Source organism: Echinops telfairi, unplaced genomic scaffold, assembly GCF_000313985.2.
Source record: "Echinops telfairi isolate 266 unplaced genomic scaffold, ASM31398v2 ScPeMD7_2;HRSCAF=8, whole genome shotgun sequence".
Classification (NCBI taxonomy): domain Eukaryota; kingdom Metazoa; phylum Chordata; class Mammalia; order Afrosoricida; family Tenrecidae; genus Echinops; species Echinops telfairi.
The window spans coordinates 61,648,854-61,667,180 of NW_022103898.1; the positions used below are offsets into that span (position 1 = coordinate 61,648,854).

Sequence of the window (18,327 nt, forward strand, 5' to 3'; positions counted from 1 at the left end):
TCTAAATCCTGGACATACAATATTAAAATTAAGAAATTAGCTTGAAGGTTAAATGTAATGCAGGGCTTTCAGCATTCCTGCAAAGTTATAGATAATTCTGACTTTATCTGTGGTTCATAATGATTAATAACAATGACAAAAATTAGGGCATCTGGTGTTTCCATCCAAGTTAGCAGTAAGATTGAATTAGCTTCCTGTCTGATTCAATATTGCAGAAAACAGCCATCAAGATAAATCATTCCATCAAAGGAGTCCATCTTGATTTGACACAATGTGCAGTGCTGCCAGGTCTTTATCTTTGAATATTAATCTAGCATGAGACATGAGCCCATCATAATGTCAAATAATGGTGTGATAATAATTTCAAAGCAGGACTTAGGTTTTAATAGCAATACTTCAGACTCAAAAAGGAAAATATAGTTATTAGTGAATTTTCTTCTTTTGTCTAAGGCATATGTACCCTGGAGTTTGAAGAAGCCTGTCCTGTGGAAATTTGTCATTTAGTAGAAATTAAAACCTTAAAGGAGGTGTAATTTCTTAATTTTGAATACCAAAGCATTTTTTCCTACAGCTTCCATAGTCGTAAATCTATGTGTAGCTATCAAATCGATCGATTGCTACCACGAGTTACAAAGTTGATATTTGAGGTTGGATTGTGCTGCCTGGAATCTTCCATTCCCTCTACCCATAACAGAGAGGAACAAGGGGCCTTGGAAAAATTCATGGAAAGGACGATTCACAATAATGGAAATTTTCCATGTATATTTTGCAATCTCCTGATATAGTCTCCTCTGTCTTTGTGATTTTGCATTTCCATCTATCTAACAATCTAATAGCAGAGATACAGCAATCCTGAAAAATACCATGGGTCCAATCATGCTCACAGAAAACAAAAGGATTATGACTGAGGCTGGGGAAAGGATAAGAGAACGGCATTAGTGCAATCATGCTCTGGATGACGTCACCCAGCATCATTCTCTCTAGAAACAAGATGCTTCTCAGAGCGATAATCACTAGAATAACACACTGTGGAAATTGTATACTTCTTTGTGTTTTACCACATCCTTCTATAGATGAAAGGGCTACAAGAAGCCTGGCTAGAATGTAGTCCACACACTGTTTCTATTCAGCTTTATTTATGCAGAAAATCGTGACTATCTACTGTGACAGAAAAACCTAAATTACCCAGGATAAAAGCTGAAAGAACATTAAATCATAGAGTTTTTTTTATTTTCATCACAAAAGCACGTGCCAATAAACTTCATTTTATTTTCCCAGGCTTCTTGGAGAATATAGCCTTCACCAAAGAATTAAAAAAAAATTAAAAATTTTTAAAAGAATTAGGATTCTTTTGCAGTCATTGAAGTGAAACAAATTATTTCATGGATAGGAACGCACCTTGATAACATGGTCTATGAGCGTCAGAATACAAACAACTCTCGTGACCAGACTTATGTTTTGAGTCTGTGGCCCCCGATCCTTTAACAACTCAGTCTTCTGGAAGTGACCCCTATCAAGTCCCAGAAGAGCATATCGCGGTTGTTTGAACATGCTGGTGTGCGTCACAGGGTCCATGCTGACTCATCATATCACTATACATCAGAGGGGAACTGCCCCATAGGGTTTCGTAGGTTGTAAACTTTGCTGGGGAAACCCTGTTGGCATAGTAGCGAAGCAGTAGGCCTTGGGTTGCAATCCACAGCATCAGCAATTCGAAACCACCAGCATCTCTGTGGGAGAAAGACCGGGCGTTCTGCTCCCAGAAACTAACCGTTACCGCCCCGGAAACACCCAGGGGGTTCCTACGAGTCAGCAGTGACTCGGTGGCTGCGAGTTTGGTTTGGGGAGTGAGCAGACAACCAGGTTTTTCTCTCAGAGCCCGTGGTGGATTCGAACCACCGACCTTTGGATTAGGAGTCAAAAGCTTAACCAGTGCACCGCCAGGGCTTTTTCGCTTGGATTTAACTATCTAAAAATAAAAAGGAGTCATCACTGAGTTTTATTCGCATCTGGGATAAAGCATGTCGTGGTTTGTAAGCACTGTTAATGGGCTCACTTAAAAAAAGAGGTGAATTTACATCATTTGTCCCTCGGATTATATAAGATTCTGAGCAAGGGGGGAAAAGTGCTTGCGGTAGAGGAGTTGCAGAACTATCACTTTCCCCCTGTGCATCTATTTCCAAACAAACATTCTTAAATACCACCTGGAGGTTAGTGTAGTGTCTGTTCTTGCTGGTGCTTCAGTCAGGACAGAAGAGCTGCAGAAACAGAGCAGATGATTAGCGTCTCCTCATCTTGATGGGCCGGATGCATACACCTGAATTTGTCTGACCTCCTTTCGCAGGCACCATTCGCCTGGGTGTCGGGCGTTTGTCTGTGCAGGGTTCTGTGTGGCCCTGATTCCAGCCATTTCCCACATAAGCTTTTGGCGGCTGTATTTTGCCTCCAGTGTGAGAATGCTGCAGGAAGGGGGGGTAACAATTTAATGGAGACTGAGAAAGAACACAAAGAAAAAGAAGCAGCGAGGAAAACTAATAGTACAAGGTAGAAACCATAATCGGAGGAGACGAAGGTAGAAATTGCTGTTGACTTGCACATATAATAATGAGACATGAAAACTGTTGGAATAAACAACTTGCTGTTATATTTGTTTACTGTACCCAGGGTAATAGCTATTTGTGTTGAATCGTGATTTTTCTCTTATCTCTCAGGAACATCTATTGAACTACTGTTTACTTCTATTTGATTCATACATATGTCTGTACCTCTGATAAAAATATTTTTTTAGTAGAAATACAAATAAAAATCACAGCAGATAGCTAGTATAGTTTGGTCTCAGTTCATAAAAGTATGAAAAATATTATTGTAGAAATAATATATGGTTCCATGAATTTATAGATTAAAAACTTAAGATCATTATAATTTAATGATTTTTAAAACTAGCTTATTTATAAGGATGGGGATTTACTCCAAATTACATGGAATTTAAAGTTCTTGGAGCAATGCATTAAAGCCTTGGATTTAATTGCTAAATTACCAGAGTATTTAAGGGAGAAAGAGAAGGTTTCTTATTTTTTTGGACAAGAATGTTAATGGAGAATGTGAAAGGGTACACTAATTAAGAGATAACATTAAAATAGAAGAGAGAGCTTAATGAAAAAATTTAAAACTAGGTTATAAAAAACCTTTTCAATCAGTATAATAAGGTATTCTAATCTAAATCACTAAATTTGGCTCTGTTTTATTATTAATACTTAATTTGTAGCAACAGAGAGAAGAAGAAAGGACAATCCATTTAATTTGACATCTATGAAAAGTTTTGAAGTACTTGGGATTTGGATTGTGTTTGCAAGGAAGTGAGTGGAAACAGAGACTCTGGAAACAGTCTTTTTCTTTCTTGTTTTAAATCATTTGATTGGGGCTCGTACAACTCTTATCACAATCCATCCATCCATCCATTGTGTCAAGCACACTTATACATTTTTTTTAAAGCGCCATTGTGACTTACACCACAAATGTATATTCTCTTCAAAAGTAGATAATTTGGGGTTGACTTGTGATTAACATTCCCTGAGAAGTGTAAGAATCAATGGAAGCATTGCCAATTCAATTTGGCCACTTTTAAGTGTTTCACTAAACACCAGAATCACAAGTTGATGCTGATTCATAGCAACCCTGTTGGACCTACTATAACTGCTCCATGGTGCCTGCCGGACTCAAGCTGTGCAGGAGCGGATCACTACACCTCCCCGTGAGGCGCCCTGGTAGATTGGAACCTCTTTGTTAACAGCTTAACCTTGGTACCACCAGGGATCCTAAAGAAAACAATAATCAAGATACATTTTTATTTCAAATTCTGAGATTTTTATTGACAGGTGACTTTAAATCTTGGCTCACGTTTATGCAAAGATGCAATACCACCAACCAACCATTAACCAATATGCATTTTAAGGGCATGTATTTGCTTTTCCAGTAGTATGAATTAATTGGAGTTTTCACATATTATTTCCCTGTTAGTCTCCAATCTGTAGGTAAGCACTTTAATTACCCCCCCACCAGAGCACCTCCAAATAAGTAGTCAACAAAGTGGCCACTCGGTTTCTCTTTGGACTGATTACCCAAAGAAGCAGGTCATTAACTGAACCACTCTCAACCTTGGTGTACAGCAAATCCATGCAAAGTTCACTCTTTAGTTGCCAGTCCCAACTCTTTTATATGATCCTCACAGATGGCCTATGAAAGAGATGCAATTACCATCATCATATGACAGATGAGAAAACTGAGGCTCAGGGAGACTTACTAATTTGAACACAGCCATTCAGTTGGGGATTGAACTCTGTTTACTCCCTAACTTGACCTTCCAATGGATCATGACCACAGACTGAGTAGAATCACTTCTCCAAGGCCAAATATTTCCTCAGCAACAAAGCAACCTCCTTCTCTTATTCCACCCTTTTCTTGATTACATCTGCCAGTGGTGACAAACCCCCTCTGCAACTTCTCCACTCATGCTTTTCCATGGCACCCACGCCAGCATGCTTCTCTGCCCTTTCTACCTTTGTAAATATCCATGCTCACCTATGTCCACAGGACAAGAAAAGCTTTTAGAGTGTTTGGTTGTTTGTATGTGTTATAGTTCATTTGTTTGTTTTAATGTCTGATTTTGTGCTCCCTCCCCACTACCGTAGAAGCCCTGGTGATATAGTGGCTGCAGTTCGAAACCACCAGCAGCTCTGCGGGAGAAAGGCTGGGCTTTCTACTCCCGTAAACAGTTGCAGTCTCGGAAACCCAAAGGGGGTCACTGTGAGTCAGCATTGACTTGATGGCAGTGAGTGTGGTTTTGGCTTTCCCTTTTTCTACTGACATAAAGAGCGAAGTTTCAGAAACTCACAGCGGCAGTCCTATCCTTTCCTTTAGGGCTGCTATGAGCCGGCATCGACTCAATGGCCGTGAGTTTGTTTGTTGGTTAGTTTTTGGGGGGGGGGGGGTTTAATTTATCGAGGGAGCCGATAAGTTGCATTTCTCTCCTCTCTGGCTGAATTCTGAATCAACTGAGAGAGACAAAGGAAGCAGGTCATCAGAAGTCGAAATGTCAGCTTCATCGCTGATAAAGTTGTTGGAGATACGAATCCAAACCACGACAAGTCTAGCCTCTCATGGCTCAACCTCATGAAGCAGACATATTCCCCTCTTTAGGCAGCACTGACCGTCCGTGGCCCTCCCCTCTAAGGACCGAGCCATGCGGCTTCTTGCTTGTTGTTCGGTGCCATCGAATCCAGTTTGGGCTCAGAGTGACAACCTAAGGCAGTAGAGCTGTCCCATAAGGTGTGCTCTAGAGTTTGCTTGCCTCGTGGCAAAGAGCAGACTTGGCACATATTCTTTATGGGAAGTCAATCCCAGAAGAAAGCACAGAGCCACACACACCCAGGATCTTATTCCAGTTGCACTGGTTCCCTAAGTCGCCTCCCCTTCCCTGGGGAAAGTAGGAGAAGACGAATCGAGGGGTCTTACTCTATTGGAGCTGCCACCAATTAGCGCCATCTAGAGTATAAAATAAGTATTTCCTCCTCATAGCATGATGGAAATGTGATATTTATAGCATTACTTCAAAAAGAATAAACATTTGCATGATTTATATGGGTATATGTGATATATACATATATGATATAGGTGTCATATTGCGTTAGCTACCAGAAAAACAGTAACACTAACAAGACTGCAACCTTATTTCAGAATGATGGGATAAATAGATGCGAATAATATTTATTTTAATTTTTTTTCTTATATTTTATACATTTTCTCCAATGAACATGTTTAATTTTTATACAGAAAAATCTATTTTGAAAACTCTCAAATTCATTAAAATAAATGGATGCTAACACTGTTTGAGGTTTAGACCAATTCATAGCCAACAAAGCGTATCATTCAGAAAACCTATTTAGCATATCAGAGGTGAGCATCAATGAAAATGCACGCCTGAGAAATCTGAAATTGGAAAGATTGTGCAATATATGTTGTTATCATCCTTGTTAGGCTGCTGAGTGGGTCCCGGCCTACGGTGACCCTTGTACAACAGAACAAAGCGCCACCCACTCCTGCGCCGTCCTCACAGCTGCTCTTCCCTCGGAGCCCATTGTTGCAGCCACTGCGTCAACGCATCTTGTTGAGTGCTTTGCTGGTTTGTGCCGCCCCTCTGCTTAGCCAAGCATAATCTCCCCCTTTCCAACTACTGGGCTCTCCTGATAACATGTCCAACGTACGTGAGATGAAGTCTCACCATCCTAGCCTCTAAGGAGCATTCTGGCTGTACTTCTTCTAAGACAGATCTGTTTGCTGGTTTGGTATCACAATATTCGTCGCCAACACCTTAGTTCAAATGCATCAATTTGTTTTCAGTCTTCCTTGTTCAACGTCAACATGACTGTGAGGCAATTGAAAATGCCATGGCTTGGGTCAGGCACACACAGCTTAGTCCTCAAAACAACATCTTTGCTTTCAACACATTAAAGATGTCTTGTGTGGCAGATTTATCTAATGCAATGTGTCATTTTATCTCTTTTTTGTTTTTTGGATGGTCCTTTTTTAAAAATCATTTTATTAGGGGCTCATACAACTCTTATCACAATACATACATAGATCAATTGTGTAAAGCACATTTATACATTCATTGCCCTCATCATTCTCAAAACATTTCCTCTCCACTTAAACCCCCGGCATTAGGTCCTCATTTTCCCCTCCCTCCCCACTCCCCCTTCCCTCATGAGCCCTTGATAATTTATAAATTATTATTTTGTCATATCTTGCCCTGTCCAGCATCTCCCTTCACCCCTTTTTGGTTGTCCGTCCCCCAGGGAGGAGGTCACATATAGTTCCTTGTAATCAGTTCCCTCTTTCATTTTATCTCTTGATTACTGCCTCCGTGAGCATTGATTGTGGATCCAAGCAAGATGAAATCCTTGACAACTTCAAACTTTTCTCCACGTATCATGATGTTACCTGGTGAGGATGTCGGTCTTCTTCACATTGAGTTGTAAGCCGTAGTGAAGGCTGCATCCTTGGTCGTCATCAGCACGTCCTTCTCCCTCTGAGCAAGCAAGAGTGTGTCATCTGCAAAGTGCACGTTGTTAGTAGGCCTTCTTCCACTTCTGATGCTACCTCTCTTCTTCACATAGTCCAGCTTCTCTGAGATTAGCTCAGCACACATATGGAATAGGTGTGTGAGAGATGCAACCTGGATTTTAAACTCTGCGCTGTTCCCTTGTTTTGTAAAGCTTGGCAACACATCAAGATTCCATTCAAGTGTGGGAGCCACAATCATAATCTGAACGAAGCTATGAAGGTAGAGGACGAGAAGACAGATTCAATGTTTAAGATCTAGTTAGAAGATAGAAAATTCTGACTTGCTTATTAATTACATTATCATGATGTGGAGAGTAAGAAAGAAGTCACTGTGTCCAAAATGTGATACTCCATCACGTTATATGAAATATCAAAAGAAAATTTAATTGTGCATGGGCAGAGGGAGAAAGATAAATTAAGTTTTGATAAAATTGAATTTGAAGTGTATATAAAGGGAAGTTTCAGAAAGTATATGGAACATTTCCATTATCTTTTAATTCCATTTTTCTACACTGTCTGAAGCCCCCTCATATGCATACAGTAATAAAAAAGACAATAAGATTAATTTCTGTTTTTTCTTCCCTAAAGCATATATAGTACTCAAAGTATCCAAAATATATTAATTATAAAATGAAATATAAATTTTGTTAAATCAAAGACATACAGAGAATATGCATAATTAATGTTATTGAAGATAAGAATACTTAGAAGATATCATTTAATCATATAAGAGGCAACAATATTTCCAAAATAAATATCCTGAAGTCTGAAGAATGAAAAATCCACATTCATTATAGCTTATTAAATATTACTCTAAGAAATTATCCTGGTGATGTTTTAAATTTTAGAGAAAAATTAAGACTCATTTGAGATGCTGGGCCCCTGATGGTACATTGCGCTAAACATTGGGCTGCTAACAAAGCCAGCGGTTCAGACCCACCACCTGTCTGTCCTATAAAAGGGTTACAGTGTCCGAAATCCTAAAGAGCTGTTCTCGGCCCATTAGAGTCACTCTCAGTCATAACTGACCCAAAGGCAGTGGGTCTGATGTTCTGGTGCATGGGATTTGGGGCAGCAAAAGCAAATTACTTACAAGATAGGCCTTCCTCAGCATGGGAATTTTTCACAGCTTTCAATGACAGAAAACATTTGATTATAACAACAGAATTGGAAGACAAAAAATAAAAATAAAGATTAAATCTATAATTTAATATCCAAGAGCTCAAAATTAAATAGCTCAAAAAAGTCCAAAGATAATGAGGGAATCTTTAAAGCAAAGAGAAAAAATTAATATCTGGTTGAGATATTATTTATTTTTAAAGACAATATAAATGAATTTCCACATGCATAAAGCCTCAAGAAATAAAGCCTTCAAAGGTCTTGCTTGAAAGAAGTTACCTGATAATGATAACTTCATTATCATCTGATCATGAAGACAAGCTAAATAAGTTTTGGTTACCTGGACAAACTTTTAAACAGTATCATCAGCAAATTTTACACAGGTCATATTAATGACAAGGTTGGATACTTTCTGCATTCTATTGGCTCAAGGGACAAATATGGATATTTTTCAATTAGTTGGCCAGGTAGCTGTCTTCCGGTTTTCTTGGCATAGATCAATGCAATTAGGCCTACTCAGTACTTGCCCTCCTGCAGAGATCACTGAAGAAATGGGTGTGATAGTAAAATGTAGTGAAAAAATCAGATGGGGCCCAGCTATCAGAAGGAATAGCACGTAGGGTCTTAAAGGTCTGTCTTAAAACAAACCACATCTAATTGTGGTGTCAGCTAAGTCCACACCAAAGAAGGACAGAAGCTTGTGTAATTCAAAGATTGTATATAATAAAATCCTAGAGGAGAGGAGGGAATAGTATTCAAGATTAACTTCTGAGCACCTGGTGTGCAGAAGCTATGGATGACAGTGAAAGCCCAAAATCTATTTGCAGAGTCTCTATGTGAATTAAAGCTCTAGTGAATTTCCTGAGACATTTGACCAAGGATATGAATAGCCTTACTAGCAGACAGAGTGAGTTGGAAAGTGGACGAATGCATAAGTAGCTCTGTTAAAATTTAACACCTACCATTTGTTCTCCCTTTTGACCCATTTTAAATTTGTTCTAATTTTTATTATTTTCTGCTTTTATTGAGTTTTTTCTGTTTTATTTTTGTTATTGTTGTTGGGGTTTTGTTTTTCGTATGTTTTCTTTACCTGAAATCCAGAAGAGGTAAACCTTAGATATGGTAGTTGTATTAATAGTTTCTCATAGTTATGGCAGGGGAGGTTGGGGTGAGTGGGAGGGGGTGGATAGGGAGCTATTAATAATGAGTAAAAGAAAGAAAAAATGTTCTAAAATTGATTATGGTGATGATTGCCCAACTCTTTACAACTCTGCAATATGTTTAAACCATTGGAGTGTTTGATGTGTCAATAAATAAAACTATTTAAAAATATTTACTATAATCATAGAGTGCTAAGAAAATAATTTAAGATTTAAGCAAACAAGAAAATGCACAGAAATGTTCAGTGGTGTATGTAATATTAAGTAATAAAAAACTATTTGATTGTCCAACAGTAGAACATTTGCATGAACTAGTGTGCATGTATTCAATGAGGTGCCATTATATGACAATTAAATATACTTATGAAGATCTCCTTATAACACGGACTGTTTACTTTTTATAATTTCTTACATTTCTCAATATGCAATGTAATACCGACTTCCAGTTATGTCTCCAGGGGAGGGCAGGGGATGTGGACCACCGTGGACGACACTGTCAGAGGGATGGCACCAAATACCTGTTAATAAAGTTTTGTGCGGTGTTTAAGCAGAAAAAAAACTCTTTAAGGAATGGTCAGCGAGAGAGTTGAAATCATCTCTTGTAGTCCAGTAGTTTTTGTTTACTTCAAAGACACATGCAAAGGAAACATTTTTTCAAGAGGCTGAAAAAATGAGGATTGCACACACCACAGCCTCGGCCATGAGGTTGGGCCTTCGTGGTGGGGCCTGAGGGGCCAGACTCTTTAGGATACAACCAAGTCTAGACTTGGAAGATGTCCCAAGGTCATCATGATAAATGTTTTCCAAAATTTGTCAAAGAGAACAGCTATGGGAAAACCACTGAGCGCACAATTACAACTACAATTGGACCAAATGTTCAATCCTGTAAGAATAGCTGTGGGTCGATATTCAAGTCCTTTACCCTGTGGTATTTAACAATTCTCTATTGCTTCAAATGCCATATGCTGAATTTGGGGAGGGAAAGAGGAAGAATTGGTGAAGGCATCAATAGAAGCTAGTAAAGAAAATAGTTTATTTCACATTGATAACCACATTTCACAATCATGTAAAACTTTAGATGCTAATCATTTGCTAGACAATTAAGTTTGTTTTTTAAAAAAAATTTTTGCTTTTATTCCTGGAAATCACTTGACAATCCAACCTGTGGCTCAAAAGGAGAGGCTCCTTAGCCAAGAATGAAATGGTAGAAAACAGTTTTTCATCGTTCCCAGTAACAATGAGCATAAAGTAATGTGTGAAAGATCGCACTTTGGTGATTAAGAAGCTAGGTCCTGGTGCTGGGAGTTGAAGTGAGCTCTTCTCTCAAGGGCTTTGAGGACATCTCTCCAGGAACTGACCTGGCCACGTGGCCTCCATCATTTAACAGAACTTACTGGGTGACTACAGCCAGGCGACCAGACTGGCTGACACATCAGGAAGAAGTAGCATTTAGAAGCTATCTCCTCCTGTGAAAATATAATGTAACCATTCAGTAAGAATACAAATGTACAGCCTGTATTGTACATAACAATTCAAACACAGGACTGGTGCTCAATTCGGATGTGATTTTTTAGCCAATTCCAGTCTGGCAACCAGAGAGAAAGACTCGTTACAAAGGAGCATTTTCTTGGGAACAGAGGAGGAAGTTTAGACCTGAACTGAAGGAAAATAATTCAGGAACTTCTTCATGCATAGGCCTCAAAATATCTAAATACAGATGGAGTTAGAATTTTTAAAAATGTTAATGCCATTCATTTTTGATATGTGTGTTTATAATATCAATAAGGATAGCGATTGTTCTTATGTAGTAATTCTGTTTGTATTATTTACTACTGTGAAGAGATGTTTTACATTTGGAAAGAACTTTCTAATCTCTTTGAAATTAAAAACTTAAATCATTGTATGTAAAATGATGAAAATGACCGAATGGGTTTAGAATTTAGACTGAACCATATCATGCACAGTTTTATGGCTTACAGCTGAAACACTATTATTATTGGCAGGGAAATTTATGTTCTATTTTAGTAGTTATGATTCCACAGATCAGGATGAGGAGAAGCTGTGAATTTCTAGCAGAAGGGAGGAGGTAGCCATAGTCACAGGAAATCATCTACTTTGGTTTTGTGGGAAATGAAATTCTTACTTTGTCCGTGAATCCTCTCCTTTGTTCAAAGTACACTCACAGCTACTGTCTGACACTATTAGTTCCTATGCATCTACATGTCTGTGTGTGCTATAGTTTGGCATCGCTTGTTTTATGTGGAATAGTCAAGAATATGTTTGTGCCTTATTAAATTAATGCAGTTTTTTAAAGGGAAGCAAATAACGGAAGCAAATTATTCACATGTTTTTGTTGCAATGAGCTAGATGATTTAAGCCTAAGTTAACTAATTACTTCAATTTGCTTCTTCCCATTAGTTGGATAGGCTACATTTCTGTTTCAAATGCACTGCATTTACCTTCTTGGAAAGTTGCCTCCATGAAGGATCTCTAATCTTCAGTTCCTATTTCACTTCCCATTTACCATTTCATTCTGAGGAACGAAGACTTTAATAACTGTTTCCACAGTTACAAGCCTCAAGTTAATCATGGCCTTGGGAATTGAGTTCTCAAATGTGTACACAACCCTCTTGACTCTCCCTTCCCAGAGTGGACCATTGGCTCCCAATCCTGCCTCTAGGGATTAACAGCACTGCCTCCCTCCTCACCTGCCTGACAAACACTGCGGCCCAGCCAGAGTTCTGTGCTGCAACTACAGCAAGCCAGCTGAGAGAAATGACTAAGGAGAGAAGGCAGCGGGATGGTGGGGCAGGAGGAAGGTAACAGGAAGCAGAGGAAAGATGTAGGAAGCAAAGCTGTGGGTGGAGGTATAAACATCGGTGTGCACTTATGCAAATATATTCATAAAAATAGAGGTAGTGGCCTACGTACATATATTTATATAGTAAGACACTGAGGAAGTAGATGGACTTCGGACCTCTGTTCAAGCCCTTCCTCAATGCAAGAGCACTTTGTTCTAACAACAGTCGTAAAGGCTTGAAGGTAAACAAGCGGCCATCTAGCAGAGAAGCAACCAGCCCACATGGAAGAAGCACACCAGCCTGTGTGATCACAAGGCATTGACAGGATCAGGTAACAGGTATCAGAAGACCCAAACAAAACAATAAACCATATTGTTGAGAACAAGGGGGCTGGGAGCAGAGACCCAAAAGTCATCTGTGGACAATAGAACATCCCCTCACAGAAGGGTCACAAGAACGGCATGAGTTGACCAGGGCACAGTATAGCACCAAGGAGGCACACAATGTTCCTCTGGTTCTTTGAGGCTTCCTCACCCCCCACTATCATGACCCCAGTCCTGCCTTTCAGTTCTGGCTAGACCGGAGCATGTGCACTGGTACAGAGAAGAGCTCACGAGACACGGAATCTAGGTCAAACAAACCCCTCCAGAAGAGAAATGGGAGTCGCTAGCAATACAAGGAAGGTAGGGGGAACCGATCGCAATGATCTGCGCATAACCACCCCCAGCCCCCCACGGGAACGAACAGCAGAAATGTGGGTGAAGGGAGACAGAGGTCTGTGTAAGATATAAAAATAATGATTTATAATTTACCAAGGGGGGATATGAGGAGGAAGGGAGAAAAGAGGAGCTAATAACAAGTGCTCAAAGAGAAAGTAAATGTTTAGAAAATGATGATGGCAACATATGTACAAATGTACTTGACACAATGGATATATGTGTGGATTGTGATAAGAGCTGTAAAGAGCCGCCAATAAAATGATCTTTAAGGAAAAACAAACTGAGGAACCCATCCTTGGCCTCGCCAAAGAAGAGGGTGAAACAGAGACTCCAGTACACGGTCCCATACCAAATGGCACGATCCCAACTTCAAAACCTGAAAGCAGGCTGGGGGTCAAAGGCAAGCTCTGTTTCTCAGAGCCGCCGGGCAGACTGGGTTTTTCTAATCTCCTGGGTTTGCAGGTAAGATACATAAGGCATCCTTCAAAGTTTAATGTGTTTCTCATTGATGCATTTCCAAACCCCCATCCTTCTGGGTTGAACCCAAGCTTACTTTCTGCATTAAATTATCTTGTTATCTATGGAAGCATTTTTAAGACTACAGAACTGGACAGCGAATAATATAATAAACAATCGTATCCTATCGGATTAATTTTATTTCACAAAAGGCATTACTGATAGGATTTATGTAGCTACAGCATCTATTCCAACATAGTTTTCCTTTGCCCCTTTTCAGGATCCCTATTCCCTAGTGTTGACTGTTAGTGAGTTTCTCAAAGTTCTGCTCTTTTCTGGCTCCCTTTCCTTTTTTTCCTTTTTTCGTCAGACCTTAGCCGCAGCTCCATGCCTAAGCCCCGCAGCGCTCGCCTAAGGTTCACGTGCGAAACCCTGGTGAAACTCTGGGCTGTGAACTGTAAGGTTGGCCCCTCAAAACTGCCAGCCGCTCCGCAAGAGGAAAATGAGGCTCTCCACTCCCTTCAATGTCGGCAGTCCCGGAGGCCCAGGGGCGCATCTGCTCTGTCTCGTGGGGCCTCTCTGAGGCGGGGTTAACTTGCTGGCAGCGAGAAGACGTGGACAGCCCGAAGCTCCCGTGGCTTCTGCCCTCTTTCCTGGAAAGCATTTCATTTGTTTGGACTTCACCCCACCCTCTGATTCCGGAAACCCCAAACATTTGCTCCCCTCACTGATTGATGCCAATTTATATTGCCTAAATGTAGAGAGGGTGTACTATTTCCCAACAAGACTATCAATCCCCAAGTTAGTATCAGCCCCTTTGAGAGGAAACTGGAAGTCCCATTCAGACTTTTTACTCCCTATCTTACACTGGTAAACAAATCATCAGAGTATGTAGAAATATGCCTCATGTTACAGAACAGGAAGTATTGCAGTCTTTCGGCAGTTATTGATTACCTACTATGGTCAAGGTAGTGAATTAAGCATTCTAAGACTATAAGAAATACATGATCTACCTCAAAGATGATGGTGCTGTTGTAGAATCATAAAGCAAATTGTTTCACAGTTTAAAGATAGTCGTAAAACTCATGTCTCAACTTAAGGCTGTGTCATTAATATTGTAATTTTGTTTCTATCTTAGATATTTTTAAACGTTTAATTGCTATTATTTTCTCCAGAGCAAGCCTGACCATTAAGCGTTTGCCCAAATTTCTGAATAAGAATTATCACCTTCACCCAAACCATCAGTATCATTGCCATCTTCTTTGCAAATGCATTATTCTACCTTATTCTTTTGCCTTGCACTGAAAGTGGGTCCTTATATAGAGAAACTGTCATGATTCATGATTTGGGACTTACACATGCTGTATGTGATCACAAACTAAAAATGTCCTTTGGCTTGGATTACCGACATACATACGCTTGGACGATGACATCATTCTATCATTGGGACTGAAACATAAAGCAAAATAGATGAACACACATTTCAGTGAGATTCTTCAGAAACCTGTCATTGCTTGGTGTCATCAAACATGATTAGGCAGATATATGATCTATAGGACACCACTTTTTTACTCACTTCTAATTTTCCCATAAGATGTGTGTTTAATTTTATGTCCATTCAAATGTCACATGAATGTGAGCCACAAAATTTGTTGTGGCAAGTCCCCAATCAGAAAGTGAGTGAGCCAACCTAAAAACTTAATATAAAATGGATATCTCTTATTCTTTACTTTTCCAGACACTTCAAATGGATGTAAGTAAGCTGAATATAACCCTGCTTCGAACATTTCGCCAAGGAGTGGCTGCAGCCTTGGGACTCTTACCTCAACAAGTGCATATCAATCGTCTCCTTGTAAGACATCTAAATTTCACATTATGGAGTACGAGTTTTGTTTTCACTATTTAAGGGTTCATGCTATAGTTCGAAGAGGAGCCCTAGTGGCGTAGTGGAAGCACCTTGGGTTGATAACCGCAAGGTCAGCAGTTTGAAACCACCAGCTACACAGCAAGAAAAAGATAAGGCTATTTACCCCATGAAGAGTCAACCATTTCACAAGAGAAAAGATTGGACAATCTATTCCTGTAACAATTATTTTTTAAAAAAAACCTCACTGACAAAGAGTCCATTCCAACTCACAGCAGCTTTACAAGACAGTAGAACTGCCTCTGTGGGTTTCAAAGACTGTAACTCTTTACAGGAGTAAAAAGCCAAGTCTTTCTCTCTCAGAGTAGCTAGCGGTTTTGAACTGGTGACCTTGTGGTAGAGACTACAGCCTAAGAAACTCTTTGAAACATTTCTACCCTATCACATAGGGTCACTATGAGTCACACTCAACAACATAGAAGAGAAAGTACAGTACTAATATCCTGTAAGACTGAAGTTGTTTATGTCCTGGTCTTGCTTGCGCAAGTAAAAACACTTAGTTATCATAGATCTAGATCTAAATATTTGACGTCTAAAAAAAAAAAAAAAATTTGACGTCTACAAGAAAACTTAGGCCTACTTTTGTGAATACAGATTTAATGAGTAGATAGCTTTGGGCAGGGATAAACGAGGGATTTGCCACACAGATGGGGGAAATACATACCCTCAGAGAATATTAGTAACAGTATTTGCATGTTTCTTTCTGAAAGTAGGCGTTGTAATCAATAGAGTTGGGATGATGTGTGAGGCAGTCCAACACAGGGATAACTCCAGGCTCATTGGAGACAGACAGACCCAACTCTAATCCCAACTGTGTCATGTTCCAGTGCTGTGACATCAGGCAAACTACTAGCATTTCTCCATTTGTAAAATGAAAATAACAAGAATATCTCTTTTATTAGGGTGTTCAATGATGCATGGATTTAAGGTCCATAGTAGTGCACCAGGCACACAATATGGACTCTGTTCCTTCTCTTGTTATGCTTAGGTCATACACTATTTGAACTGTTATAAGTGGATTTCACATCAGCAGTATCCTATATTTCTGCAAACAGAAAGCTTTTGTTGTGGAATAGTAGCAATACATTGATATTCCATTGTTTCCTTGGCTGAGCTTCTGGCAAATTGCATTCAGAGAAAATCTAGCATGAAAGAACCTCGTGTGCCAGAAAAAAAATGACTAACAATGATTTATTTCTATAAGTGCACTGTTAAAGTTCTGAAAGAAAATATCAATGTCAATGTTGATGAGGTTTTTCCAGTTGGTGTGTGTGTGTGTGTGTGTGTGTGTGTGTGTACAGACAAAAGGAGAGATCAATTATTGATGATAAAAATTGTGTCAAAAAAGTATGTCTCCATTTCAGCTAATGGGGCAAATGAATTGAGAAGTGTCATTATATAATATAAGTATTTCTCTCCATGGATAGATTTTTAACCATGTGACATATTTGAGGTAAAAAGCAAAAAATTATCAATCAAGGGAAAGAAGATCAATGATCCTTTAAAAACCCATATGTATGAAACCCTAGGGCCAATGTTTCAATGTTTTCTTTAAAGCAAAAATGAGAAGCTAAAGAGCCAGGGAAACTGTAATATCAGAAACGAAACAACCAGAACACAAATGAGGATGTTGTTGGCACATTGTGCAAAATCTAACGACTGCGAAATTTAAATAAGAACCTAATTTCCTGTGTAAACTTGCTCCAATAAAATAGTTTCAAAATAATAAATAAAAAGAGACCACAAAGTGCATCAAACACTTTCTTCCCTGGCCATTCCAGCCTTCATGTTAATACATGTTAGAAGAAATCATCTGGAATAGGACATGGAATGCTGATGTCTAATAATTATCTTATTTTGCTTTATCGACTTGATTTTTAAATGATTCTTTAAGAAGCATTTCGTAAGGAAACATCTGAACAAAATAGTCTTTCAAAATATGTGAAATGGAATAGAAAATAGGCAAGGGAATAAGAAGCTATAAATTTTGAGGTGCCAAAATTCAAAGAAGGTTATTTGAATTTTTCAAGTGCTGTACTTGTAGTTAAGTGTACCAAAGAATAGCAAATAAATGTGAAGTTAAAAGTCTTCCAGGATTCATTTCAGGATTCCAATCTTCCTAGAGGGTAGGAAGGTTGTTTAGAATGTTTTTATAATATATGTTAATCATCTGCTTTTATCAGGAAAAGAAGAACAGTATTGAAATATTTGTGTCTCCAGTAAGTCGAAAAACAGGAATTTCTGACATTTTGCCATCTGAAGAAGTGCTCCGTTCACTTAATACCAATGTTTTGCATCAAAGTTTATCCCAATTTGGAATTACAGAAATCTCCCCTGAGGTATGTTGTTGCATGGAATATTTCATTTTAAATCCTGCCCATTCAGGACAAGATAGTAGGCTAACTCAAAGGGGCCTTGAGATTGAAATTGCTCATTATAATGTTATTTGATAATAAAAAAAAGTCTCCCCATGGATCAGATTCTTTGAGCTGCATATTGTTTACCTCTCAGGAGGGTTTCATTTTCACATCAAAGTTTCACGGATGCTTTTTCTCCACATCTGTGGTCTCTTAGCTACTTATTCAATAAATGATTGAGGAAGACCATCCAGTTGATTTGCTGATTGTTGATGTGTCAAAAGAAAAAAGCTCAAATCTTTCTCCCTATATGGTTGCCTTCACTTTCACAGTGCTCACCCTACTCACCTCGCTCCTCAACTCGAGGAGTGCTGGCTCAAGAGTTAAGATACTAGTGGAAAGGCTGGCAGTTTGAACCCACCCATTGGTTCCACAGGACCCGCTCCGACAAAGATTAGCCTAGAAAATGTTATGCAATGGTTCTACTCTGTCTGGTACTGCCTTAGGAGGAAATCAGTTGGATAACACCTGGCAACAGCCACACCCACAGCCACCATGTGGGGCGTAGTTCCAGTGTGGTTATCTTTTCCAGGAGCCCAACCTTGAAAACGTGGGGTAGCTTTCATCACAGTGTTTCCCGGATTGGGGTCCCCCCCCTGGACAATCTATTCC

General features: G+C 39.3%; 1 protein-coding gene across 2 annotated transcripts in view; it reads left to right on the forward strand.

Moving 5' to 3' along the window:
• Positions 1-18,327, forward strand: part of PTPRR (protein tyrosine phosphatase receptor type R) — a 283,812-nt gene that overhangs the window by 143,559 nt on the left and 121,926 nt on the right. For both annotated transcript variants that reach the window (XM_004700448.2, XM_004700449.3), the window contains 2 exons: positions 15,113-15,226; positions 17,482-17,637. In XM_004700448.2, the coding sequence (XP_004700505.1) occupies positions 15,113-15,226; positions 17,482-17,637 (270 nt within the window). The remainder of the gene's footprint in view (positions 1-15,112; positions 15,227-17,481; positions 17,638-18,327) is intronic.